At 40.9% G+C, this 26377-nt stretch overlaps 1 protein-coding gene across 3 annotated transcripts; it reads right to left on the bottom strand.

Annotated features, from left to right (window-relative positions):
* Positions 1 to 297: 297 nt before the first annotated feature.
* Positions 298 to 18250, bottom strand: SULT6B1 (sulfotransferase family, cytosolic, 6B, member 1). Of its 3 annotated transcripts, XM_012653822.1 has the most exons (8): positions 18195 to 18250; positions 17010 to 17115; positions 15593 to 15705; positions 12101 to 12190; positions 9251 to 9377; positions 6869 to 6963; positions 3419 to 3575; positions 298 to 557 (listed from the first exon to the last, which is right to left on the bottom strand). In XM_012653822.1, exons 1-8 carry the CDS (start codon positions 18207 to 18209, stop codon positions 427 to 429), a joined length of 834 nt encoding a protein of 277 aa, XP_012509276.1. In that variant the 5' UTR covers positions 18210 to 18250; the 3' UTR covers positions 298 to 426. The 3 variants fall into 3 exon arrangements, with proteins under 3 accessions (XP_012509276.1, XP_012509275.1, XP_012509277.1); XM_012653821.1 differs by lacking the exon at positions 18195 to 18250 and having other exon boundaries at positions 17010 to 17208; XM_012653823.1 differs by lacking the exon at positions 18195 to 18250 and having other exon boundaries at positions 406 to 557; positions 17015 to 17109.
* Between the last annotated feature and the right edge of the window lie 8127 nt (positions 18251 to 26377).

Below are 26377 nucleotides of genomic sequence, written 5' to 3'. Positions count from 1 at the left end.
CACAAGTGCTTTGATGCATAGTGAGAAAAAAGTTATTATAAGGAAAGCGCAGAAAAGAGTGCATCGTTTGGAGGCCTGTCTCGTCTACGCTCAAACACAGATCGAGGTACGTTTCTGATAGTATTAATAACTCCTTACACTCTATGTCAGCCCAGAGCATGAAAGAAGTTAAAACTACAGTATAATACATTAACAATAGTGTCCCTTTTGGGGCAGCTAAATGCCCTTTCCTCAAAAAGTGAACAGACATATTTGTGCTCAAAAATTTCAGATGTTATCATTATAAATTTGTATTCTTTAGTTTAAATATTATTTATCATTATTTGATTATTTGATTGAGTTATCATTCAATATTTAAATTTAAATATTTAAATTCTATTGTTATTAAAGAAAATAAAAAATCTAGGCCTCCTGAATCGACCAGAATCAACACTGGCAGTAGGATTCATACTTCAACTTTGCTCCTAGGGAAGTGCCTGCTAAGCTCTTTTCGAATTTTTCGTCCATTTCCTGGTTCTGAGCTCCACTGAACAAATTTTTCCAATCACCAACTTCACCTGCAACACAGAAAGAACAGTAGACCCAGATATTTGTTAGATTATTTTTTCTCAATTTTTCCATTTTCAGTGCAATGTTTCACTTTGCAATGTGAAAATGGGCACATGAAAAAACTTATACACTCTTAAAACTAATAGAATTTCTCTTGTAAAATTAACAATATTCATCGGGGCTCCCCCATCTGTGGTGTGGCAGGTGACATGCTTTTTTACATCACTGGGTGGATGGGTGAGGGGGCACCTCACTCACAACCCTCTCCCAACACCTGGAACTTAAAATTCCACTTGTTTTTTTGAGATGGGGAAAATTCTACTTTTGGAGAGTGTTTTTTTTTGTCTCTCTCTCTCTCTCAAGTCTTTTAAATACTTTAAATACCTTTTTTTTTTTTTTTTTTTTTGAGACAGAGTCTCACTGTGTTGCCTGGGCTAGAGTGCCGTGGCGTCAGCCTAGCTCACAGCAACCTCAAACTCCTGGGCTCAAGTGATCCTCCTGCCTCAGCCTCCCGAGTAGCTGGGACTACAGGCATGTGCCACCATGCCCGGCTAATTTTTTCTATATATTTTTAGTTGTCTGATTAATTTGTTTCTATTTTTAGTAGAGACGGGGGTCTCACTCTTGCTCAGGCTGGTCTCGAACTCCTGAGCTCAAACAATCTGCCCACCTCGGCCTCCCAGAGTGCTAGGATTACAGGTGTGAGCCACCGCGCTCGGCCTTTAAATACCTTTTGAAGAGTTAACATTTTTATGGCAGGTTTGGGTTAATACTTCACATACCAAAAAAAATATATTTGCAAAAAATATATTTTTGTTGCCTGAGATTAGGATTTGTTTTTCCTACTTGCTTTTAAAAGTAAAGGAAGTAGGCTGATCTGATGGTAGTGGGTTATCAGAACTTATTAAAAGTCACTAAAGTTGGCACACAAACCCCCACTGCTAAATTCCAGTCAAATTTAGACTGAAAAAAATTAGCTGGGCATGGTGATGTACGCCTATGTAGTCCCAGCTATTCAGGACGCCAAGGTGGGAGAATCGCTTGAGGCCAAAAGTTCGAGACCAGCCTGAGAAAGAATGAGACCGCATCTCTACAAAAAATAGAAAAATTAGCCAGATGGTGGTCATGTGCACCTGTAGTCCCTGCTACTCAGGAGGCTGAGGAGGGAGGATTGCTTAAGCCCAGAAGTTCCAGGCTGAAATGAACTATAATGGCACCACTTCACTCCAGCCTGGGCAACAGAGTGAGACCCTGTCTAAAAAAAAAAAAACTTTTAAAAAGTAAAGGAAGTTACTGCTTTCTGAAGAATCTTTTGATCGTTTGGGTTGAAGCTGTAAGTTCCATATTGCATAGCCGTTGAAATGAATGTTAATAAAGAGAGTTTAATTACATAAAGAAATGCTTATCGTATATATTTTTTCTTCACTCAAACAGATGCTGACAGATTTTATAATTTTTTATTTTTTAATGCTTATAATATAGTAAGGGAATTAAAAAAAACACAAAACTATTTAAAAATGTCATCAACTACATAAAACATCACAGAATAAGGATGGAAGGAAATATGCCAAAAAGTTATATCTGCCTCTGGTGGGAGAAATTTGGATAATTTTCGTGCTTTTTCATATTTTTCTGTGATCTATAAATTTTCTATAAGGAACATCATACATTTTTAAAACTATTTATTTACTTTAGAATTCTTCCATTCTGAATAGTACTTGATTAACAATGTATAGAAAAGTTCTATTTCCCTCTCCTTAAAGCTAATAGAACAAGGCATAAAATCAGGGTTAGTTAGGAATCAAACCAAAGTCAGACTTATATTCAATGCTCCCTTCACAGTGGATCTTTAAAATGGAACTTCATTTGAAAAATTAGAGTCATATAGACCTAGGCTCAAATCCTGGCTCCATTGTTTATTAGCTATGTGACAATGGAAAAGTGATATCCATGAGCTTTGATTCCTACATTTTTAAAATTAAATATTTCATATTCTTTTTGTTATAAAATTTAAATCCAACAAAGTGTTTAATACATGATAGATGCCTGATATTAGCTGCTGTTGTCCTTGCTGTTATATGTGCTACCTCTAAATCTCATTATACTTTCAATATATATGTAATAAAAAAACTAGCAATCATAAAGCTACAGTATCAGAAAGTTCCATAAGAATTCAGACTACTTTAATGAAATTTCGTAAAAATGCTCTGTGTCAGAGACAGCTACTTGCCTATCCAATACTCATTTTCTTCTTCTTCCTTATTAACAAAACCCTGATTTGAATTGGGTAGTATGTGCCTAGCTTTAAAAAAAAAAGTCACATTTCACAGCCACGGCTGCAGGGAAGGCAGACAATGAAATGTAAGCAGTCGCTGAGTGGGGCTTCCAGAAAAGCTCTTTCAAGGGGCCTCAATCAGCTTATATAACATGTCGCTTGCCCACTTCCTTTTTCCTACCTGGAACTTGGAACTTGAACATAACGGTTGAGCTCCAGGTGCCATCTTGTCATTACAAGGTGACAAGCAGAAAAGTGACAACTTAGTACTCTAAAACTGCAGGACCGGACTGCTGCTACTGGTCCATGGCCTGCTAGGGACCGGGCCACAGAGCTCTGCTGACCCCCCATCCGTGGAAAAATTGTCTTCCGTGAAACTGGTCCCTGGTGCCAAAAATGTTGGGGACCGCCACTCTAAAAGATAGTGTGGAGCTGCCAGTTACAGCTCTGGACTGCCTGTATTGAGACTTACTGAGAGAGAGAAAAATAAAACTCCTTATTTAAGATAACGATATTTGGGTTGCCTGTCGTGTGCAAAGTTGCTCCCTAGCCGACCGTAGGGATGCGATACCCCAGAAGCCAATACGAACTTGCCTTTGCGGAACAGGAATGGGCCGACGGCACCGTGTGTTTCCTGAGATGCTGCTCGCATGGCTGGGAAGGTGCTCTTGGCCGAGATAGTTTGAATCTGTTCCTCAGTTAGAGAGAATCCCAAGAACTCAGCAATTTGTTTTATTTCATCGGTGAGATTCTGAAAACAAAATTTTACAGGATAAATTTCTTTCGATGGGAATTGTGCCCTGAGAAAAAATAGGCTTTTTAGTCAAAGTGGAATTAATTATTAAGCCTAACTCCCTAGTTCATCTGCTTATCTCTGTCTTTAAACTTAGGGTACTTTGATATTCCTATGTGAATATTTGAGATATCTCTATAAGATACTTTGTATCAATTATACTTTGTAGTTTCAATGTATGACTCTCGTTGAATTGCCCGACAATACTTTTTAGGATATACATAATAAAGTAGCATTAATTAGTAGGTTAGAATTGTATCTAGGATGATATTGATTGTATTGAAAAGTATCAGACTTGGCTCGTGCCTGTAATCCCAGCATTTTGGGAGGCTGAAGTGGGAGGATTGCTTGAGGCCAGGAGTTTGAGGCTGCAGTGAGTTATGATTGTACCAGCCTGGGCAACAGAGAGAGACCCTGTCTCTAAAAAAAGAAATTTTGTTTTATTAAAATTTAAAAATAAGTATCACTCTAGACCAGCTGGGGAAATTAATGTATTTGTATGTGCTCATTCAAATTTTCTTTTTTTCTGATTTCTATTTGTAGCTAATGTTTAACTCCACCAAGAAAGTCTAATTTTCAGAATAATAAAAACTCGAAGGAATCATGAAATTTATCTTAACTACCCTTGTAAATCATGAACCAACCAACACTATGCCTGACCAGTGGAAATTCATAAATCTTCTAGAACAGTTTCTTAAACTGTATTCAACAAAACAGTAGTTAGTACCCCCAAGATGATTATAGAATTTCATGGGAAAAAAAGAGAGGGAAGGGTTGAGGTTAAATAAGCTTAGAATCCTTCGGGTTAAACAAAAGTGAGAATTTTTTTTATTATTATTATAGGATCTCTCAAAGTCTTTAACAGACCAATGCACAATGTGAATTGCCAAAACAGCAGGCTATATAATACAGCAGTTCATAAATCTATTTGAATAAGCAACCTCCTCTCCAACCCCCAAGAAAGAATTATTAACATCTAGGGCGATACTGGTATTCCATGGAGCACAAGTTTCAGAAATATTATTCTAAACTGGAAGGAGAAAAGACCAAATTAGCACGTATCCTATAAACAGAAAGGGTAGATTAAATTCTACTTTCTTTTGATAAGAATATCATGGCAGACTGTTATTAAAGACTAGATTAAGTTAAAGAGCATTTGACACACTCCCTTCTCTTTAACTTACTTTCTTCACTGTGGTTCCAGGACTCTGGTTTCCTTCCTACCTCACTAGCCACTCTTCTCATTCTCCTTGACTGATTCCTCCTCTTTTTCCCAAAATCTGTACATTAAAGGGCTCCAGAGCTCAGTTCTTGGTCACCTTCTCTTCTCTTATATACCTAGATTACACATACATGGATTGCATACCATGGCTTTAAAGGCCATCTATGTGTCAATGATTTCCAAATTTTATCTACAGCCCAGACTCTCTCTGCATTCAAGACTTTTATACCCAACTGCCTACTTGGCGTCTCCATTAGGATGAATCATAAACATCTCAAACTTACTGTTCAAAACCAAACGCCTGACCTCCCCCATAATCCTGCCACACCGGTTGCCATCTCCTACTCAATTAGTGGCAGTTCAGCCCTCTCAGTTGGTCAGGCCAATGATATTGGAGTCTTATTTGACTTCTCTCTTTCTCTCACCACCCTCCCCTCCATCCAATCCAGCAGCAAATCCTGTTGGCTCTTCCTTCAACGTATGTCCAGAATTCAACCACTTCTCATCAGCTATACTGCCCCTTTCTGGTCTGAGCCACCATCTCCCCTTGCCTGGACCACTGCAGTGGTCTCCTCACAGGTCTCCCCGGTTCTCTTTGCCGCAGCTCATTCTCACACACCAGCCGAATAATCCTGTTAGAAATACATCAGCTCTGAACAACCCTCTGCTCAAATTCTTCAGTGGCTTCCCAGAGTGAAAGCCAGAGACATTTCAGTGGGCTGCCACTCCATTCCTCATACTCCATCCTACCCGCTCCAGCCTGTTCTCATTGGCTGTTCTCCCCTGCTTCATCCCTGCAGGCCCAGGCACCTCAGCCTCCCTGCTGTCCCTTAATCACACCGGGACCACTCTTGCCCTGGTGTCTTTGCTCCAGTTGATTCCCTTTGCCTGGGTTGCTCTTCCCCCAGAACCTACTTGGCTCACTCCCTCACCTCCTTCAGATCTCTGCTCAAATCACATCCATTCAAGGAGTCTCCCTAAACCACCCTATTTTACACTGGGATTTGTCCAGCATTCTAACCCCCCACCCCCTGGCATTTCCAATTTTCATTAACCAGCTATGCTGTTTCTTTTTCTCATATACTACATACATTTTAAAATTTATTGTATTTATTATTTATCATTCTGTCTCCCCTGTAACCTTCTCCAGGGCAGGGAACATTATCTGGTCTGTTCATTGATGTCTCACCAGGGCCTGAAACAATGCTGACTGATCACTCCTTAGATGTTTGTTAAGTGAATAAACAATTTTTAAAAAATAATATGAATGATTAAAAATAGATTGAAAACCAAATGTATGTTCCACTAAATCAATGAGAACTACCTATTGTTTTTTTCTTTTCTTTTTCTTTGTGGTTTTTTTTGTTGTTTTTTTTTTGAGACAGGATCTTGCTCTGTTGCCCCTGGGCTAGACTGCTGCAGCGTCATCATAGTTCACTGCAACTTTGATGTTTTTTTGATCACTAGTTTGGACTAGTCATCATAAAGGGGAAAAAAAGCATTGCTGTTATTAATAGTAATGACTTCCTAAGCATTATTTTTATTTCTGTTAAACAAACAACCTAAGGATTTATGTATGGTTTTTTTTCTAGTACTATACCACGTATCTGGAATTTTTTTCTTTGAGACAGGGTTTTGTTCTGTTGCCCAGGCTAAAGTGCAGTGGTGTCATCATACCTCAGTGCAACCTCAAACTCCTGGGCTCAAGCCATCCTCCTGTCACAGCCTCTGGAGTAGCTGGGATTACAGGTACAAGCCACCACCCATGACTGATTTTTAAAATTTTTTGGTAAAGAGGGAGTCTCAATATTGACCAGGCTGGTCTTGAACTCCTGGCCTCAAGCAATCCTCCTGCTGCCTTGGCTTCCCAAAGTGCTAAGATTATAGGCCTGAGACACCATGCCCTGCCTTAGAATATTTTTTTTACTGAATACCATACATGTTCATACAATCAGACATTATAAGTAAGTGCTCTATGTTGTAGTTTATAATAAATCTTGTTCTAGAATAGCAACAATCATTGTCTCACCTCTTTCAGGTCTTCATATAATATGAACTTAACATTTTCATCATCAAGATGTTTGTTCCAATTAATTGCGAAATCAAAATAGCTTCCCCAAGAAACTAAAAACATGGGGAAAAAAACTTCTTAAGGAATTTTCAATAACTGAAGTTAAAATAATAGATGGTTAATGTTCTCTAAAATATAAACCATATATAGATGTATATGCTCAACAAGACATTCATATAATTTATTACAAATCCCTGACCCCAAAGAGCTGGTATAAACCAGTCCAATGTCCTATTTCTATCCATTTTCTTATCTTCTTGAACATTTTTCATAAGTAACATAATTAAGCAAGTTGTAAAAATGATTTGCTAAAAACTATAGACATTCATGAATTTTTTTTTTTTTTTTTTTTTGAGACAGAGTCTCACTGTGTTGCCCGGGCTAGAGTGAGTGCCATGGCGTCATCCTAGCTCACAGCAACCTCAAACTCCTGGGCTCAAGCAATCCTCCTGCCTCAGCCTCCCAAGTAGCTGGGACTACAGGCATGCGCCACCATGCCCGGCTAATTTTTTCTATATATTTTTAGTTGTCCGATTAATTTCTTTCTATTTTTAGTAGAGACGGGGTCTCGCTCTTGCTCAGGCTGGTTTCGAACTCCTGAGCTGAAACAATCCGCCCGCCTCGGCCTCCCAGAGAGCTAGGATTACAGGCGTGAGCCACCGCGCCCGGCCTGACATTCATGAATATTAAAGTGAATAAAATCATTCAGAAATAGTAAATGGTACATGAAAACTGACAGAGATAATGCCAGAAAAACCAGCACTGCCCAATATAAATGTAATTAATGCAAGCCATATGTGTAATTTAAAAAGTGAAAAGAAACAGGTGAAATTAACTTTAATGTTTTACTTTATTTAACCCAATACATCCAAAAATATCATTTCAACATCAACAAAAAATTACCAATGAAACATTACACATTGTTTTTTATATTCTAAGTCTTCAAAAGCCAGTAAGTATTTTACATATACAGAGAATTTCAGTTGGATGCTAAATGTTTATTGAAAATACTTGATGTGTATTTAGGTTTCATGAAACTTACAGTTGAAAAAGTATATTCACACACTCAACTTATTACAAACTTATTTTAAAGTTTTCCAATAACTGAAATGAGTATCCATCTTTAAATTTAAATTAATTAAAATTTTAAAAAATTAAAAATGCTGTGACACTAACCACATTTCAAGTACTCAGTTGCCACATGTGGCTAGTGGCTACCACATTGGACGGTACAGATCTAGACATTGATTAGCCTTGCTGTTTACTGGCTGTGTAACTTTGAGCAACGTCCTAAAACCCTCTGTACCTTAGTTTTCCTCATCTGTACAATGGGGTATCATTGGGTTTAAATGATTTAACACATGTCAAAGGCTTAATTAAAACAGTGCCTGATTTTAGGTGCTCTTACCACAAAAAAGAAGTAACTATGTGACATGATGGACATGTTCATTTGCTCAATTATATTAATCATTTCACTATGTATACGGTAAAACATCATGTTGCACAGCTTAAAGATATACAATAAAAAACAAATAAATTGTTTAACAAAGTAGTCCTCTTAGAGTGAACTTAGAGTGAACTTAGAGTGAACAGCTTCTCCTCTAGGGTCATCTGGCATAATTCTTCCCTCCACTATACCGTAAAGAATCAAAGAGCCACTAATAAAAGGAAGCATTTATTGATCTCTGGCCACTATACCCATGGAAGGAGAGTCACTGCCACTTACAAGCAGTGGGAACATCGGCAAGTGATTGAACTCTTTTGATTAGTTACAATGGGGCGAATACTGCCTTACTCACAGTTTGTTATGAGTCTTAAATGAAATCATGCACATACAACACCTGCTTTAGTACCTGGGGCATTAGGAGACACTTATAAAATTGTATTTATCAATAACCAGAGATAAAATAGCAACATGATCTAAAAAAACTTATTTCTTTTCTGGCAAACAAATGTCTTAGGGGTAGTTGTTCAGTGTCATGGTTTTTTATCTTTCTTGGTGTTTATCATTATGTTATACAATGACTTGAGAGGAATTAACTACAAATGCTTTTCTACATGACTCTTTGTTAAAGGTCCCTTTGTCCCATGTCTATTCTATGGCCACTCAATACTCATAGTCAGCATATGAATTGTCCAAATTATTCTTAAAAACCGTTATGCGTTTTAATCGCTTGATGCACAGAACTAGTGATGCTATAAAACTTCACTTAAATGTAACTTTTTGGTCCCTAGGCCTGCCTAAATCTTACTTCTTTCTTTACCTTAAAACAATTTGGATTTTCATATTTATGTGGTCAAGTGTTGAAGTAACAAGAATTCTTTTACCAACAGCCATACCTTGTCCTTTCATGAACTGTCTGAAGAATTCATCCCAAGAGCCGTAGCTTGGAATATCAGGGACATTGTTGTGGAAATGGAAAAAAGACACTGCCGTATCTTTAGGGTTTCGAAATATCACCAATATCTAGGGAGCGAAAAATAAGTTAATTTATTTAGGTCTATGTTTTGAACTTTGGAAAAGGTTCAAAAGTGAACAATATCATTGTGTCTACTTGTATATTACAAAATCGTGTTAATATATAAAGAAAGAATGACAGTAAGAAATTGAGGAACAGGAAGTGGCTAATGGGGAAGTCTGGGGAGAGGGGAGGAAGAAAAGATTAATGTTGCAGCTGAGGACTTTCCCTAATGAATTTAGACAATTAAAAGGCATGAATAGAAGATGTATAAAAGAAAAAAGTAAGCTCACTAAAAGTCACAAGAGTATGCTCTGACAGCTTAAACCCCCAAATAAAATAAAAATTGCAAAATAATGTTAAGAACAACAAAAATAATGTTTAGAATTGGTGGGAGAAGATCAAAGAATGGCAAGGCCCACTCTCTGGGGCCTGAGATATGATGCATATGGAACCTCAGAATTCCTATGTTATGTGTGTTTTCTCTGATGAAGAAAGCGTTTCTTTGGATGAAAAGTGTGAATTCAACATCGTAAAGAGCAAACTGAAACCCAAAAGAACCAAAAGACTCCAGGACAGCGCATGGCTGCTCCAAGTGACTTCGTGTGTTCTGGCTGGATGCTTTCCATTTCAAGAATTGAGGAATTGGAGGACAATTATTGAGCATGTTCCAGAAGTCTGAGGAACCTGAGCTAATGCACAAGAGGTCAGACAACTAGAGACAGGCAGAAGTCATTTCATTTTCAGAAAAGGGAAAGATGTGGATTTTGCAAAGTACAGATTCTGACCTCCATTTGGGAGAAGTTTCTAGAACTGGCAAACAACAAGATTTAGGGCCACATAAAAGAGGAAGCCAGGAAGTGGTAACCAGCAGGGGGCAACATGGGTCCTCTAAAAGCAAGTTGCTGCTAATACCTGGATTCTTGGGACATGGTTTTTAGATTAGTAGATGGAGTAGCTTATGATTTCTTCTGCAACAAAATGGAAGAATGGAAGCCGGAAGTAGGAGCAATTAGACATATAAAACTGGGTAATCGTATGCAAAGGAGGCTAAATAATCAATTAAAAACCCGCCTGGAGGTTTTTAATAAGCCTTTCCACTGTCCTGGCTGGGCCACAGTTAACATGTTAACGATTGATTTAGGTGAAGACATGGAAGCTGCATTTATCAAATTTGTAGATGACATGGAACTGGGAGGGAATCTGGATCTCAAAATACCTTGTTTATCTAAAGAAACGAACTAAGGCTAACAGGTTAAAATTAAATAGAGACAAATGGGCTCTTATGCTTAGATCTGTCTTACGCTTAGATCTAAAATTCACCCCTGCCCTCAATCCAAATATGATAGATTCTTGTCATCCAAGGGTTTTCTATTTCAGCCTTTAACTACCACTTACTAGTCTCTTTGGCTATCATAGCAGTTTACAATTTCACAAAGACATAAATTTAAATTGTGAGGGCCAGTTGGCTGGAGTGTGGACAAATCAGCAGCAACTCTTACCTCTCTGTTGCTCTTTTCTTGCCCTTTATTCTTGTGAAAGTGAAACTCTGTTCAAAAGCCTGCATGCCCCCAAATGCAAATGCTTTATAAATTACTTCAGCTCTGTTTCTTATAGAATCATTAAAGGTGCAAAAAAAGGAGTCACCTGGATTTGTGATCATGTTAACTGCATTAAACAGGGGAAATTATGTGTTAAGGTGGTATTTCTGATTTTGTAGATTGTCAGAATAAGGAAAAACTATTTAATAGAGCTGTTCAAACCTGGCTCAGCAGATAGAGGAGTTCCCGTCTATCATGGTCCAGACAGCCACTGAGTGGAATTAAAACACCCAGTGGGAATTAGCGCAGACAACCTTTGAGGCATTTTCCAGTTCTAAGCTCCTGGGATTTGGGTACCTGGCCACAGGGCTGCTGGTTGTAAGTCTCCACTTCCTTAACGTTTTCCTTCCCACTCTTCCTCCTCCTTCCTTTCCCCGCCTACCTTTGGCCAGTATAGTTATCTTAACTGCTTGCCTCCTTTGCCTTTCTTTGCTATTACTTCACTATTCTCCCATTCCTCTTTGTAGCATTCAAGAGTTTAAATCTTGATTTTAATTAATTCTAATCCTTCCCTTCTGTGACCAAAAAAAAAAAAAAAAAGTCACCAAGAAATAAATGGAAGGGAGACCGGGTGACAGGAAACAAAAGGGGTTGGGTAAAATCTAGTGATTACAAGAAATATATCAATACCGGTTCATGAAACAAGGTTTTTAAACAAATGGTGAAAGTAGCCAGAGTGCCTATAGTTGTGTATGCATGACATGACGTTTATCATTATATGTGAAATCCAGGAATAAAGTAGTTTTAGACCTCAAGTAAATAGTGCTCACCAGAAATAACCAAAGGAACCATTTTTGCTCATTTTACTAGGTTGTATTCTTTTGTTAAAAACTGTAAATATTCCAGTGGGACTTTGAAATTTATGCCCTATAAAACATTATAATGTATGTTTTATATATGTATAAAGTATATGTTTTATTCTAAGACTGTGTTTTACATCCTAAAATGCATTTGACTTGAATGCAACGATAGCACATACATCTGAAGAAACAACAAAAAAAGAAATACTAAATCTCATACTTCATTTAGTAAAATCCTATGATGAGGAGCAAACTCATCATATACCTCAAAGGGCCAATATCTACACAGAAAAATTTCAAATTGAAATACCAATAGGAAAGGACACTCACCTTGGCTTTATTCTTGAAGATGGACTCAGGTAACTTGTCATAATGCAGGTGAGTTGCCAAAATCCTTGGCGACGGAAACTGTTTCATTCTCTTAAAAATATACACAAAAAAGGTGAAAGCGTGTGTGTGTGTGTGTGTGTGTGTGTGTGTGTAGTGAATCACTCTTAAGTTTGGTATCTAAATGGTAGTTTCAAGCACTATCACTATGTCTTCTCCTCTAATTTTTCTTTATTTCTATTTTCTTTGTGGGGATGAGGAATGAAGAATCATAAATAAACAAATAATTAAAATCTTCTTCTTGAACTTCCTTGTTGCATCCTGCTTAGCATTTGCCATTCTTTTTTGTTGTTAAAAAAATTTACCTTTACTGACAATCGTATCAAGTCCATTTTGTTCAAGACAGCACATAATCTGCAATCCCCTCTTAATTTGGGTCTCTTCTATATTCAGGGTCTTTAACAGAAATAGTCAAGTCTCAATTCCTGCAAATCCATTTTTAAAATCTAGATCTTTTTTTGTTTAATGAACTAAAACTCCATACAATCAAATATCCCAACAGAACCTGGAAGTCCATAGAGTCTCTTAAATGTCTGAGAAATATTTCACGAGAGAAATTCTTGCCAGTATGAGAACTGACTGATTCTTTTTCTGTAATCTATTTCTACCAATAATTTTTTTTTTTTTTTTTTTTTTTTTTGAGACAGAGTCTCGCTCTCTTGTCTGGGCTAGAGTGCCGTGGCATCAGCCTAGCTCACAGCAACCTCAGACTCCTGGGCTTAAGCGATCCTTCTGCCTCAGCCTCCCAGCTAGCTGGGACTACAGGCATGCGCCACCATGCCCGGCTAATTTTTTCTATATATATATTTTTAGTTGTCCAGATCATTTCTTTCTATTTTTTGGTAGAGACGGGGTCTCGCTCTTGCTCAGACTGGTCTCGAACTCCTGACCTTGAGCGATCCACCTGCCTCGGCCTCCCAGAGTACTAGGATTACAGGCGTAAGCCACCGCGCCCGGCCAATTTCTACCAATAATTTTGAAAATGAAGTTATCTATTCAATTTGCCAGGGTTAAGGATTTTAACTTAAAACTCAGATCTTAATGACTTCAGGTCTTCAGTTCCACATTTTTAGAGGTCACTCACTGCTTGGTCACAGCTACAGTATACCTACTCTTGCAAGTGATATAATGATGTTCAGACATGTAGAGCCAATTGCTCTGTAAAAACTTGGTGGGGATCCCAACTCAAGGAAGGGGGCAAAACATGAGATTTTAAAAATAAAAAATAATTTAAAACAATGATATGGGCCCAAGTGGTGACTAGTAGTGATAATATCTGATATACATCAAATTGTACTTTTTTAGCATTTAAAGTACTTTTACATTCATTCACAGCAATCCTCTCATGTAGATACTGTAACCCCCATTTTAAAGATTAAGAACAGGCTTTGAGGTATTAAGTGCTTTGTGCAAAACTGCACAGGTGGTAATTTTCAGATTAAGTAATAGAGTGCTGTTTCTATTAAACTGCGTGGCCAAAAACCACATACAGACACATGAGAAATGATGAAATCAGTAAAAGGATTAGAAAAATATCCAAAGGGAAAATGGAAGCTAACTGTAACAAAATATGATAAATATACTATGTTCATGAAAATGTGTAACATAGCCAAACTGTAAGCAATGTAAAGACTAGATATAGATACATCTTGCTTAAGGAAAAATATGTATCTTGGAAAAGTTTTTTGTTAGGTGAGTAACTGTTAAGTAGAGCTCATCACACTGATTTCCATTTAAAAATAAAAAGGACATCGCATAAACAAGTTATCTTTGGCTGCGTGTGGTGGCTCATGCCTGTAGTCCCAGCTACTTGGGAGGCTGAGACAGGAGGATCCTTTGAGCCCCTAAGTTTGAGGTTGCTGTGAGCTGTGATGAGGCACTGCACTCCAGCCCCAGCAATAGAGCGAGACCCTGTCTCAAAAAGAAAAAAAAATCCTATAAATAAGGTAAAAACTTACAAGTTAATATACCAAACCCTATTTCAATCATAAGGGACACTTGTCTATGTCAGGTGACGAGGAACAACACAGGCAAATTCAATAAGAAAGATTATATTGGTAAGATGACCTGTATAAAAACTTATTATATTGGGACCTGTGACCCACAATGTAACAAGTTCTTGAAAGAGAAGCTGGAAAGCTGGACAAATTTCTAAAAGTGCAGAAAAGCTGGCATCATTTCTATAGGTAATGTTAAGGATTAGGGAACGATATTCAAAGGCCCGGATAGGAGAAGTCAATGGGGCTTTTCATTAGTTCCTTCATTTCTACCTAGGAAAATGCTTCTGAAAGCCCCTGTCCACCTATGATGCCTGCATTCCCGGGCCTGTCCTGACTGAGCCTCCATCAGGTGTGCTTTCATACAGGTAACTCTCCCAGGTTTGAGACCGGAGGCCCTGATGCAGCTGCTAGGCTGTCTGATGCCTCCTGGGGTTCCTTTGCTGCCACCCATATCCAGGATTCGGCACTTACCTCCCCACCCCTCACCCCACAAGTCCCTGAACACCTACCTCATTTACAATGTATGTTTCTGCTACTTTGGCTGAATCCATAGAAATGGGTTTCCTTCCACCTGGTTTCCAAGTTTGTATTTGTCATCATGCTAAGGGTCTCAGGCACTTCCCAGAAGCTGTTCCGTAAGTCCCAGTTCAGTAGCTTTATTCTTAGTAACTGGGTTCTGTCCGCCCACTGAGAGTCTTAGTGTCAGCCACTTCTGAGAGTTTTACTGAAACTGTGGTTCCCCCTGAATACAGCCTTCCCTTCCCAACTGCATTCTGCGGTATTGAGGGCTGGGGAGGAGGGTCCTCCTTGCCCCTGTTTTGTGCAGGCACCGAAGTCCCGAGGCAGATCCTTCTCCCACTCCTGTCTTGCCTTCCCTGGGCAGGGAGCAGAGCATCCTGTCTCACACTCAAGCCGCGGTTAGTTACTTTGGGAAGGTGAGTAATAGCATGTGGGAAGGTGAGTAATGACAGGTAGGGTGACCTGTTACTCTCTTAGCTGCTACTTGATCCTTTCCCATCCCTCACACACACCCCAGAGTCGTAATTGAGACAGGGAAATCAAAAGTAATGTCTTACTAGAAAAAGACTGGAGATTCCTCCTAGCGTCCTGCCCATGTCCGTGTCTTCAGAGACTTCAGGCTTTTTTGGTTTCAGTTCATTTCCTGAGGCTTCTCAACTTACCTTTCCCTCCACTTTAAAAGAAAAAAAAAAGTCTGGCTATACAGCGTACTCACTAAGAGCTCAAATAAAAAAGCTTGGGTTCGAATCTTAGCTCTATCATTTATTCACCCCTTGACGTTGGGCAAATCTCAACAGTTCTATCTTTTATAAAATGGTGATAAAGTCATTTTGCCATAAAAGAATACCTGCAAAGTGCTGAGGATATGGTAAACACATAATAAATTGCTGTAAGGTTAAAGGCTGTTGGTACTAACCTGATATTTTCCTGAGTCCCCACATTCAAGAACTGGGAATTCCGGATATTCATACTTTTTTTTAGAAACAGCAAATATTAATTCACGGACGATGTGGAGAATCCAATTTGAACCTATAAGAAAAATCAAAGAATAAAAGCTCGTTAAGAAGTCTCGATATAACAGAGATGTTACTTTAGCATATACATGGTAAAAATTAAAATCTAGAACCATTCCCTGATGCGTATATTTTGTTTTCTGTGTTTGAAATAACCTGGGCTATGGAAAGAAAATTTGGTGGAAAACAGCATTTACTTATGTGAGTATAAAATTCAACTTGTTTGTCAGATATCTTCTTTAACAAGAGACCATGCTTCTTTTTGAATCTAGAATATGTTCCTTACAGAACAATGTTATACTATAGAAATGGTTATTTATTATATCATATATTATGTTACCTCAAATTAATAAGTATTTTCTAGAGGAGTGCACAATTTTGATTTTATAAAAACTCAGCAACAGTTAAAAAGAAAAATATTAAATGAGGTCGGCTTTAATAAACAATAGTGGAAAGAATCAAAAGAGGGTGACATAAAGTAAGACGATTTAGATTCTTTATGTCTTGATGAAAGATCTTTGTAAAAATGATTTGAGAAACTGGAGGATTGATGTTTGAGCCTGAAAAATAATCTATTACATGGAAATCATCATATAAATTATAAGAGCAGCCATGCTTTTGACTTCAATCAAAAATTAAGATGAGGCTGGGCGCAGTGGCTCATGCCTGTAATCCTAGCACTCTGGGAGGCCGAGGCGGGCGGATTGTTTGAGCTCAGGAGTTCGAAACCAGCCTGAGCAAGAGCGAGACCCCGTCTCTACTAAAATTAGAAAGAAATTAATCGGACAACTAAAAATAAATAGAAAAAATTAGCCGGGCATGGTGGTGCATGCCTATAGTTCCAGCTGCTCAGGAGGCTGAGGCAGGAGGATCGCTCGAGCCCAGGAGTTTGAGGTTGCTGTGAGCTAGGCTGACGCCACAGCACCCTAGCCTGGGCAACACAGTGAGACTCTGTCTCCAAAAAAAAAAAAAAAAAATTAAGATGAAAATCTCTGCTACAGTCAATGCTCAATGCCAATGGGACTGTCCCGCGTACGTATTTCTCCCTTCCAGCCCCACCATCTGTCCCCTTCCACCATTCCATCCTCCATCCTGGCCTTTCACAGAGACCTCTTCCCTCAGACACTGGGGTTTTAAAATTCAGCAGTTCTGGTTATTGATTTTACAACCTAGGTGTCTAATCGTGGTGGCCACCCTCCTCACTGCTGTCCAGCCAGCTTCCGGCAGAGATGAACTGCCTTCACCCCACCTCTGTCTCACGCCCCTCCCCAACCTACCCACCACGAGAAAGGCACTTGTGGGAAATGATTTCTTATTTACCACACTTCGGATAAGATGCGAGCACAATGTCATCGTGTCTGGCTTCAAAGGCGTCCAGGGCTTGGAAAGTTTCGGAGGTGCACATGGTGACTGGGTAAGGAATCCCCTGATAGGTGAAAAATAAGCGAGAGAGTGCAGTTTCTTTTGATTTTTCTAAAGCTTCATCAATGAACTCAATAAATTTGGACTTATCAGCCATGGTGGCTCCCTGCTAATGAACCTGCTTCATGGTTGTCCAGAGGCAGCGATTGCTTTTAAGGGAGTTTTTCAGGGGGTGGAATAAACGGCTCCTCCCATTCACATGAAAAAGGAATCATTTAATTCCCATCCACCTCTCCCCCTCTTTTGCATATCCTCCTCTGACAAAAGGTAAACCACAGGTGCAAAACCGGCTGAGGATCAGGGAATCTTACCCCAAGGGTTGATTACATTACTATTTAGACAACCCACCCAATGAGCGGAGAATGGAATCTCCTAACAGAAGAAAATAGATATTAAATATCTAACAAAGAGATATTTAGTTGAATCAGGCATACAATTTTCTTATCAGCAATTCATAGAATGAAACCTCACTTCTCTCCTTGGCTGATAGTTTTGCACACGTATCCTACATGGTGTGACAAGGAAGCCATGGGATTGTGAAGTAGTTTGGTGGGGTGGAAAAGACTGCAGATTTGGGGACAAACCTGGGCACCAGGCTCAGATCTGTCATTTACTGGCCCAATAGATTTAAAAGTCAAAAGATTTGAGTTTGAATCTTAGTTTACTAGTTGTGTTAGTCTGAGCTGATAACAATGTACCTCCAAAAGTTTACGTAAAATGGAGATAGCGTTAGCTCCTCTTCTTTACCTATTAAGCAACACAGTTGTGTGGTTCATGGAAGGGAATGACTTTGCAAAGAGGAACATACAATGCAATCGTGTCTCCAGTCCTCTGAGCTCAGTTCCCTGCTGGTCAAACTCTCTAGAATGAGATGCCCACTGCCTGGGGTAGAGTCTTTCCCAAGGAGCCACTTTACCTTTTTCCTTTGGGTGAGTTGGCCTATAATTCCCACCTCCCTTGCAGTTTGGTCTTGGCCCTATGGTTAGTGGGAAGTCAGCAGAAGTGATATGTGCAACCACTCCGTCACATCCTTAACACAGGGAGTTGACAGCTCTCCACTCTTCAATATCTCCTTTCCTACACCTGGACGGCAGACATGGTGCTGGCGACCCAGATTACTAGTTCAGAGGAAAATAGCACTCCAGGGGATGGTAGAGCAAGAAGACAGAGGAAACCTGGCTCACCGGACAACCTCAGGAAACACAGTCACCTCCCCACGACCCACACTGTATACCAACCCTCCTTTTGAACCGTATGTGAGAGAGCACGGTTGTTTGTCTTGTTTGAACCACTAAATTGTTAAGAGTCCCTTTATTACAGCAGTTCAACCTATATCTTATTTAGAACACTTTCTGGGTTAAAAGTTACTCTTTGGCCTCTTGTTAAGTCAAATTTCCATAAAATATACTGTACATTTCTTCTTATTTTCTCTTCCATTCTCTTCTCCACATCATTCTCCTTGTCCTGCTTCCATTTTTCTCTCTAACCCTAAGAACATAGTTTTTTTTTTTTTACTTTGTTTACCTTTCTCTAAACCAATGCTAACCAGTTGAGAAGTTAACCCCTAGTCATGCATAGTTACCTAGCTGTATAGTCATTTATATATCAGTTAAAATAATAGCTAACATTATGGAACACTAGCACGTACCACATCCCCTGCCAAACCGCTAAGATTACAGAGATGATTGAATATAACTTCATAGAAGCCCTATGACATGAGTATTACTTTGTGATCATTTTACAGTTATGGTAATTGAGGCTCACAGGGGCTAACTGACCTCATGAGGTTGCAGAGTCGGCCCATGGAAGAGCTGGGATTGGAAGGCAGGCGTTACAATTCAGTCCACGCCAAAAACCAGAGTTAGATTTCAGAGGTCCATGGATTTTGTGTTCTTTGCTGCTTCTTTATTTGCTACAAGAAACAAGGCCATGGGACTTTTCACTGGGAAAAAAAAATCTTACCTTTTAAGGAGAGAGATTTTTATGACTATGAGGGAAATAAATTTCCTGGTTTCTAGACATTTTATTTAATAACAGCATTTTGGGACAAACACTGCATTCAATGTATACCTTGATTATAAGATGGATTTCAGTTTCAGAAATGTAAACATATGAGGAAATTTTATGTCAACAGAAAGTATCTTACTGAGGCAGGTGGTGGATGTGAAAGACTAGCTTTTTTTTTCCTTCTTCTTTTTTTTAGACAGAGTCTCACTCTGCCACCAGGCTGGAGTGCAGTGGTGTCATCATAGTTCACCACAACTGTGAACTCCTGGGCTTGAGCAATCCTCCTGCCTCAGCCTCCCAAGTAGCTGGGACTACAGGCATGTGCCACTACACCCCGCTAATTTTTAAAATTTTTGTAGAGATGGGGGTCTTGCATGTTGCCCAGGCTGGTCTCAAACTCCTGGCCTCAAGTGATCCTCCCTGCCTTGGCCTCCCAGTGAGCTGGTATTACAAGTGTGAGCCACCACATCTGGCCAAGAGTAGCTTTTTATTTCTACTTTACAGAGGGGAAAAAAACTGACCAGAGAGGGTTCTGAGCTAGGAAGAGGTATCTGGGATTGATTACATTTTTGAATATTTATTTAAAAAAAACAGTTTGTGAAAGGTAAAGTCAGAATATCTGAGTATCTTAATATTTCTATATTTCCATTTGAAGGCCTTATTACCTTACATAATGAGGGAATGACACTCACTATAGTTGGGAAGGTGTATTTAAGAATCTCCCTCCCAAAAAGAGAAGAGTAGGACTGGATTCCCTGCCAATTGGTTTAGTGGGATTATCCCTCACATTGTAAACAGTCTCTGTTTCCCTTGGGTGAGGCGGAATTTACAACATTAATCCAAACATGGTTGTTGTTTACTAGCTTCTTGGGAGTAAAACATTTAAAAAGACAATGGGCTGGGTCCTGTTCTGACACTAATGTCTGTAATTCCAGGATTTGGAAGGCTCTTTGGGGTTGGTAATGTGAGCTGTGTCTCTTCTTAGTCTCCCAAGGCTTAGGTTAACCTCTTAACTTTACAGCTTGACATACTCAACTCGTATGCCAACTATTAATTGTCTGGCGTGCATGAGGGAGGGAAACAGCATGAGTAATTACGAAATAACCTCTATGGTATGGTACATTTGCACATCGTGCCTGTGAATGCAGGTGGGTCACAGCAGGTGAAGCCCCAGCTTCCCGTTCAGCTCCTGCACCTTACCCACGCTGGGGATCAATGGCTGCAGCACTCTTAGACTTCGCCAGCTCTGGCCTGGCTCATGCCCTGGAGGCAGCTGCAAGGGAGGCCTATTCAAAGTTCCTTTCCTTGACATTAAAGAAATCATTCACTCTTACCTTATTTTCTTTGATTTTTCTAGGCTAGGAACTTATACCATAAAAAGAAAAAAGAGAGAGAGAGAAAACATTAAGGAAAAAAATGTCTAGGGTGATTGAAATCAAGCTGGATCAGTAAAGCAGGGGTCAAGTAGCACAGGGCTCCTGTGAGCCGTCTGGCCCCAGGATGGTTTTGAGAGCAGGTAAGTCACTCCTCCTGTGCTATTTTCCTTCCTGTGTAGCAGGGCCCCTCGGGGTGACGCTGTGCCTTTTCTTTTCCTTAGCAAGAGATGTGTGACTTCCCAGTGTAGCTCAGGATTAAAATTTACCTTGGAATCTGTGGAGGAGAATTTAGCAAGGCCTTTTGTTCAGATTCTTCTCTGTGACCCTGTGTCCTCAGAGATAAGAATGGTCCTTTCCTCCAGGTACAGGAAAGGCATCTCTCGAATGAGCATCTTATGACCTGCTGTAGAGGAAGGTCAGAAAATCCTTCCCAGGTTTTGCGACCTGCTTCAGGGGAGAAGGGCAGGCTGGGGGGAGAAGGTAAGAATGACCTTTCTCTTTCTGCTGTTTTCTCAAATGCCAACGTGCCATATTTTGGGGTAATGTGTCCTGAACCCCATCGCCTCTTAAACTGAGGATCATGGAGGACCACTTCATTGCAATGCCGGTTACAGTGCGTGGCAGCTGGGACATCAGGGGTCCCACCGTCCCCACACTGTCCCTGCTTCAGGGACAGAGCCCATGACTCTACACTGCCCTGTGTCCTGTGGTCTTCTGCAGGGAAGGCTCAGCCATCCCCAGGATCTTGGCCCCTCTCATCCAGTAAGATGCCCGTTAGCATCTAGCAGCAGTGGCCGGCCAGAGACTAATCTCCACTTACTCATGTCAGGTAAGTGAAAGAGCTTTAGCTCGAAGATCCCTGCCAGGTTCACTAGCTGCTCTTTCTTTGAGGTGAACATGGAAGAATGGACAGCAGACTTTTACATATTTGTTAATGTGGAGAGCCTTTGTACCTATGGCCACTACAGAAGACTGGGACCAGGAATGCACTGCCCCCGAAGGACCCTTGGTAAGAGTTTCCACTGGAGTCCACACTTTTCCTGCCCCAAACCTGTGGCCAAATGTGCCTCGCCTCAAAATGTGTTTGTGAAATCTATAGTGGGGCCCAAGATATGTAGGACATATCAACATATATGAAGATGTCAAGTTTTGTGCAATACTGGGAAATTCCCTTTCCAGTTAACCACCTACCCTTAGTTAGTTTATGTAGACTCTCCAGAAGAAATGATCACATTTCTAGACAATTATTTCAGTCTTCGTTATCAATATTTTTAAAGTTTTTTTTTTTCTTTTCTTTTTTAAGTCTGGGCCATTCCAATGACCTTTTCATCTTGTTTTGTCATCCTGGTAATTTTAACACTGATGTTCTGGTATTTCAAACTAATGTAAGTAGAGACTTGCTATAGTCTGAATGTTTGTGTCCTCCCCAAATTCATGTATTGAATCCCTGAGGCGATGGTATTAGGAGGTGGGGCCTATGCGAGGTGATTAGGTCATGAGTGAGAGTCTTCATGCATGGGATTAGTGCCCCTATAAAACAGACCCCAGAGAGACCCCTGCCCCTTCCACTATGTGAGGACACAGTGAGAAGACACCATCTCAGAAACCTGAAAGTTGGCCCAAACCAGACACCAAATCTGCTTGTGCCCTGATTTTGGACTTCCTCTCTTCCAGAGCTGTGAGAAATAAATTTCTGTCGATTGTAAGCCACCAGTTTATGGTATTTTGTTATAGCAGCCTGAGCGGACTAGGACAGGCCTGGAAGCTTGAGGCATAGAATAGTGTCTCAACTGATATTTAACAAAATGTTTAATGCAAGTCATGGGGGTTGCTTTCAATATGAAGAGTATTTATTATGGGTGAATCTTTGAATGGGAATAAATTTTAAAGATTGTGGATGTTCTGATCTTCCCCCCTTCTCACTACTGTACTTGACTGCAACAACAACAACGACAAAATGTGGTGGGTGTCCGAGTGTCCCAGTTGGATGGAAAGGGGAGCCTCCGTGGTGTAGGTGATGCCTGGGGTTAGAATTCTGAAAAGTTTTGAGAAAAACTCTTGCTGTTATGACAGCAAAAACAATAACAGAAAAGATAAAAAGCAACATGGTGCAGGAAGACACCTTATGAGAAAAGTTTGAGAGAAAGTCAAATATATAATATTAAACGGAATGTTCAAGCCAAGGACAGTTTCTATAGAGCACATAGAAGAGATCAAGAGACTGTACAAAGCTCAAACTTTAAGAGGCTACTAGACCAATCGGTATAGTGGAAGAGATTGTTTGGGGTTCTGGCTCTGCAGACCTGAGTGATCTTGACTAACAATGACATGCTTTAAATGAATATAGTTTATGCATTCACATTTCTCATAATTTATAATAGTTTAGTTGTGCAAATGAGCCATATAGGTCGGACGATGGGGGTGGGTTGGATAGGAAAATTGGGGCAGTCACTGAGCGCCCCACAGAGGCACTTCCTTTTCTTAGCATTGACAAAGTCAGCTCTAACTATCACCCCTTCTCTAAAACGATCCTTCAGATAAGAAGCAAGGCCCTTATTGTGTACTTTTCATCAGTTATTTGTGGGTATATTCACCGCCCCCACCTCCCACTAGACTGGAACTTCAGTGAAGGTCGATCGTGTCTTACTATTTTGGGTATTCTAGTCTTTGTCGTGCACATGGCACCGCAATAGACCTTTATATTCCTTTTCTCCTCCCTCTCCTCCCCTTCGAGTCATTCTCCTCTTCCTCCGCTCACCTAGTGGGCAGTATAGACACTGCTTCTCAAATGTTAATCTGCAAGCGAATTGTCTAGGGATTTGCTAAAATGCAGATTCTGATTCACTAGGTCTGCAGATCTAGCAAGTTTTCAAGTGATGCCTAAATTGCCGATCTTCTGGGGCTCACACTTAGGGTTGCAGAGTGTGGAAAAACGATCCAGCACAGGCTCCGTCAAGCCAGTGTGCTGAGCTCAAATCCGAATTCTGTCTCTTATTAGATGTGTGATCGTGGGCAGGGTAAGCCTCTTGTCCTCTCTGCAAAACGAGCTCCTCACAGCACCTATTACATAGGGCAATTGTGAGCATTAAGTAAAATAACGTATGCAGCCGCACTCAGGTCCGGATCCTAGTCTGAGCTCAGTAAGTGGTAATTACGACGCCGGGAGGGGCGGGGCTGTCGGCGGAGGGGGGTGCGGGGCGCTGTCCACCCACGCGCATGCGCGTCCCCGCGTGGACGCGCTTCAGGTGAGAAAGCGGTTTGGGGCAAGCGTTCGGAGGGCTGTCTGGGGGCTCCCCGGTGCTACGAGTGTGAGGGTTTTTTTTCTTGGGGAAGCTCTCGACAGAGTTCTGGGCTCATGCGGAGGACACTCGAGTGTCATTGTCTGCGGTTCTTCCGCGGCGAGCGTTTCCGGGTCGCTCGGTGACCTCGGCTCCGCAGCGGGGGCCGTGCGGTGTGAGCTGCCCGCGGGTGTCGGCTGCAGGCCCGGCCCAAGAGTTCTGGGGGCCCGAGGGCCGGGGGTGGCCGGGAGCAGCCGCGGGTACCAGAGAACCGGGGGGGGGCGGGGGCTGAGGGACGTGGGTTGCCAGCGCAAGGCCGCTGTCCTCGTCCTCTGCTGCTTGCTTGGTTCCTGGCCGTGGGAACCTGGAAGAAACCGCTGTTGTTAATGAGACCCAGGGAGGTAGTGCAGAGAAACTTGTTCCCATCTAGACTGTGGGAGACCTTGCTGTTTGAAACCGTGTCTCCTGGAGCTGCTGAGCGGTGCAAGGCCCCTTCCGCACGGAGAAGCAGCCTCGGTTTCCAGCCGCGGCGCACAGTGGCGGATAAGGGGCTTGCGGACACAGCGTTGCACGTTTGTCTTGAGCTTGTGCTCCCCGAGTCAGCTTCTCGGCCCAGTGTGGCGTTATCCCCGTGACTGCTTTGAGCCTGCCAGAGACTGCTTCATTTTAAATTTCCAAACTCCACTCTTCTCCAAAACCCTGTCTTCCTGAGGCCCTTGGCCTGTAAAACATAAATGTGTGTGTGTGTGTGTCTATATGTATATTTTTTTGAGACAGTCTCTGTCGCCTTGGTTAGAGTGCAGCTCACTGCAACCTCAAACTCCTGGGCTCAAGCGATCCTCCTGCCATAGCCTCCCAAGTAGCTGGGACTACAGGCGTGTGCCACCACACCCCGCTAATTTTTCTATTTTTTTGTAGATACGGGGTCTCGCTCTTGCTCAGGCTGGTCTCCCAACTCCTGAACTCAAGCGATCCTCCTGCCTCGGCCTCCCAGAGTGCTAGGATTACAGGCTTGAGCCACTGCGCCCGGTCACATATATATATATTTTAAGAAAGGTAAATGCTTTATCATGGACTGTTATTTGGACTTTATTTTTTTGAACCCTTAGCATCGCCCCCTCACAACAAAACAAAATTTTATGTGGATTCCTTAAATTATGGAATAGGCTGCAGGTAGGCTTTGTTTTTTTCACCTCTTGAACATTAAAAATAACCCCAAGAGAGCTATCTGTATTTAGCATGACTCATTTTCGGTCAGTAATGTACATTTTAGTGAACAGAGCAAAACAATTCTCTCTTCCCACCTACCCACAGGTCTCTTGGTACTATATAGGTTCTTTTGTAACTTCCTTTGCTTCATTTCTTTTATGTAAGAAAAGTAAAGTTTTAATCTTTTGGTCCCCAGGGTGATCACATTATCAAAATGAGAAAAGGGAATATTTGGGAGGAGGGACACCTGGTAAGGATATTACCAGGATAATCCTACAAAAGGAGGGTATTTAGTTACCTCTGCTCTCATTGTGAAGAGGGGTTAGAAGGGAATGGGGTAAATGCCTGACATTCTGAGTTAGAAACTAGTGGTTCTCCTGTTCTTGACTTCAGGGCTACAGGGAGGCTGAGTAAAAACTTAGGTTTACATTTCATATATTCGGTAAGAGTTAAATATTCTATTTTCTTAATTTGTTACGTAGCCCTTTTCCTTGTTTAGTTTAATTAGAAAAAAAAGTAAAGGCTCAAATCCTTTTTCTTGATTAGCTTTTAATTTAATTACAGGAAGAGAATTAAGATCTAAATAGTCTGTAGCTTGGCCACTTACTGGGTCATCACCCAACCAGTTTTCCCCCTCACTTGTATAAAAATTATTTGGGGTGGGTGTGGTGGTTTTTGCCTATAATCCCAGAATTGTGGGAGGCTGAGGTGGGAGGACTGCTTGAGGCCAGGAGTTCAAGACCAGCCTGGGCAAAATAGCCAGACCCTGTCTCTACAAAAAAGAAAAAAATTAGCTAGGCAAGGTGGTATGTGACCATAGTCACAGCTACTCAGGAGGCTGAGGAGATTGGGAAGTGGACACTTGCAGGCTGAGGTTCTTTTTTTTTTTTGAGACAGGGTCTTACTCTGTCCCCCAGACTGGAGTACAGTGGTGTGATCATAGCTCACTGCAGCCTCAGCCTCCCAAGTAGCTGGGACTGCAGGTGCACGCCACCATGCCCGGCTAATTTTTAAAAATTTTTTGTAGAGACAGGGTCTTGCTGTGGTGCTCAGGCTGGTCTTGAACTTCTGGTCTCAAGCAGTCCTCCTGCCTCAGCCTCTTAAGGTGCTAGGACGACAGGCATGAGCCACCACAGCCAGCCAGGAATGCGTATTTTTAACGAGCTTCTTGGCTGATGCAGTTAAAGTGTTAAGACTGTAAGAAGAGCAACTCCCCAGGAACAAGAACCAATTAGTTTATTGCTCAACTTTGTATCCTTAGCATCCAGCAAAATGCCTGAATGTCACACAGTTTAATATGTTATATTAATAAATGTAGAATTCCAGCTATAAAAAATTTAGAACTACTTATAATCTTACTTTTGTAGGATACTTTACAAAGAGCTTTTACCTATTG

The sequence above is a fragment of the Propithecus coquereli genome, unplaced genomic scaffold (genome assembly GCF_000956105.1).
Source record: "Propithecus coquereli isolate 6110/MARCELLA unplaced genomic scaffold, Pcoq_1.0 Scaffold43, whole genome shotgun sequence".
In the NCBI taxonomy this organism is placed as follows: domain Eukaryota; kingdom Metazoa; phylum Chordata; class Mammalia; order Primates; family Indriidae; genus Propithecus; species Propithecus coquereli.
The sequence above is the reverse complement of the archived record's forward strand: the minus strand, read 5'-3'. Positions and strand labels throughout refer to the sequence as shown.

Excerpts from the sequence above, each read along its gene's own strand:
- SULT6B1 (XM_012653821.1), bottom strand. The coding sequence starts at position 17,208 with ATGGCTGATAAGTCCAAATTTATTGAGTTCATTGATGAAGCTTTAGAA. Across the intron at positions 12,191-15,592 it reads GGGACTCAGGAAAATATCAG|AGAATGAAACAGTTTCCGTC; the intron begins GTTAGTACCAAC and ends TATATTTTTAAG. Across the intron at positions 6,964-9,250 it reads ACAGTTCATGAAAGGACAAG|TTTCTTGGGGAAGCTATTTT; the intron begins GTATGGCTGTTG and ends CCATGTTTTTAG.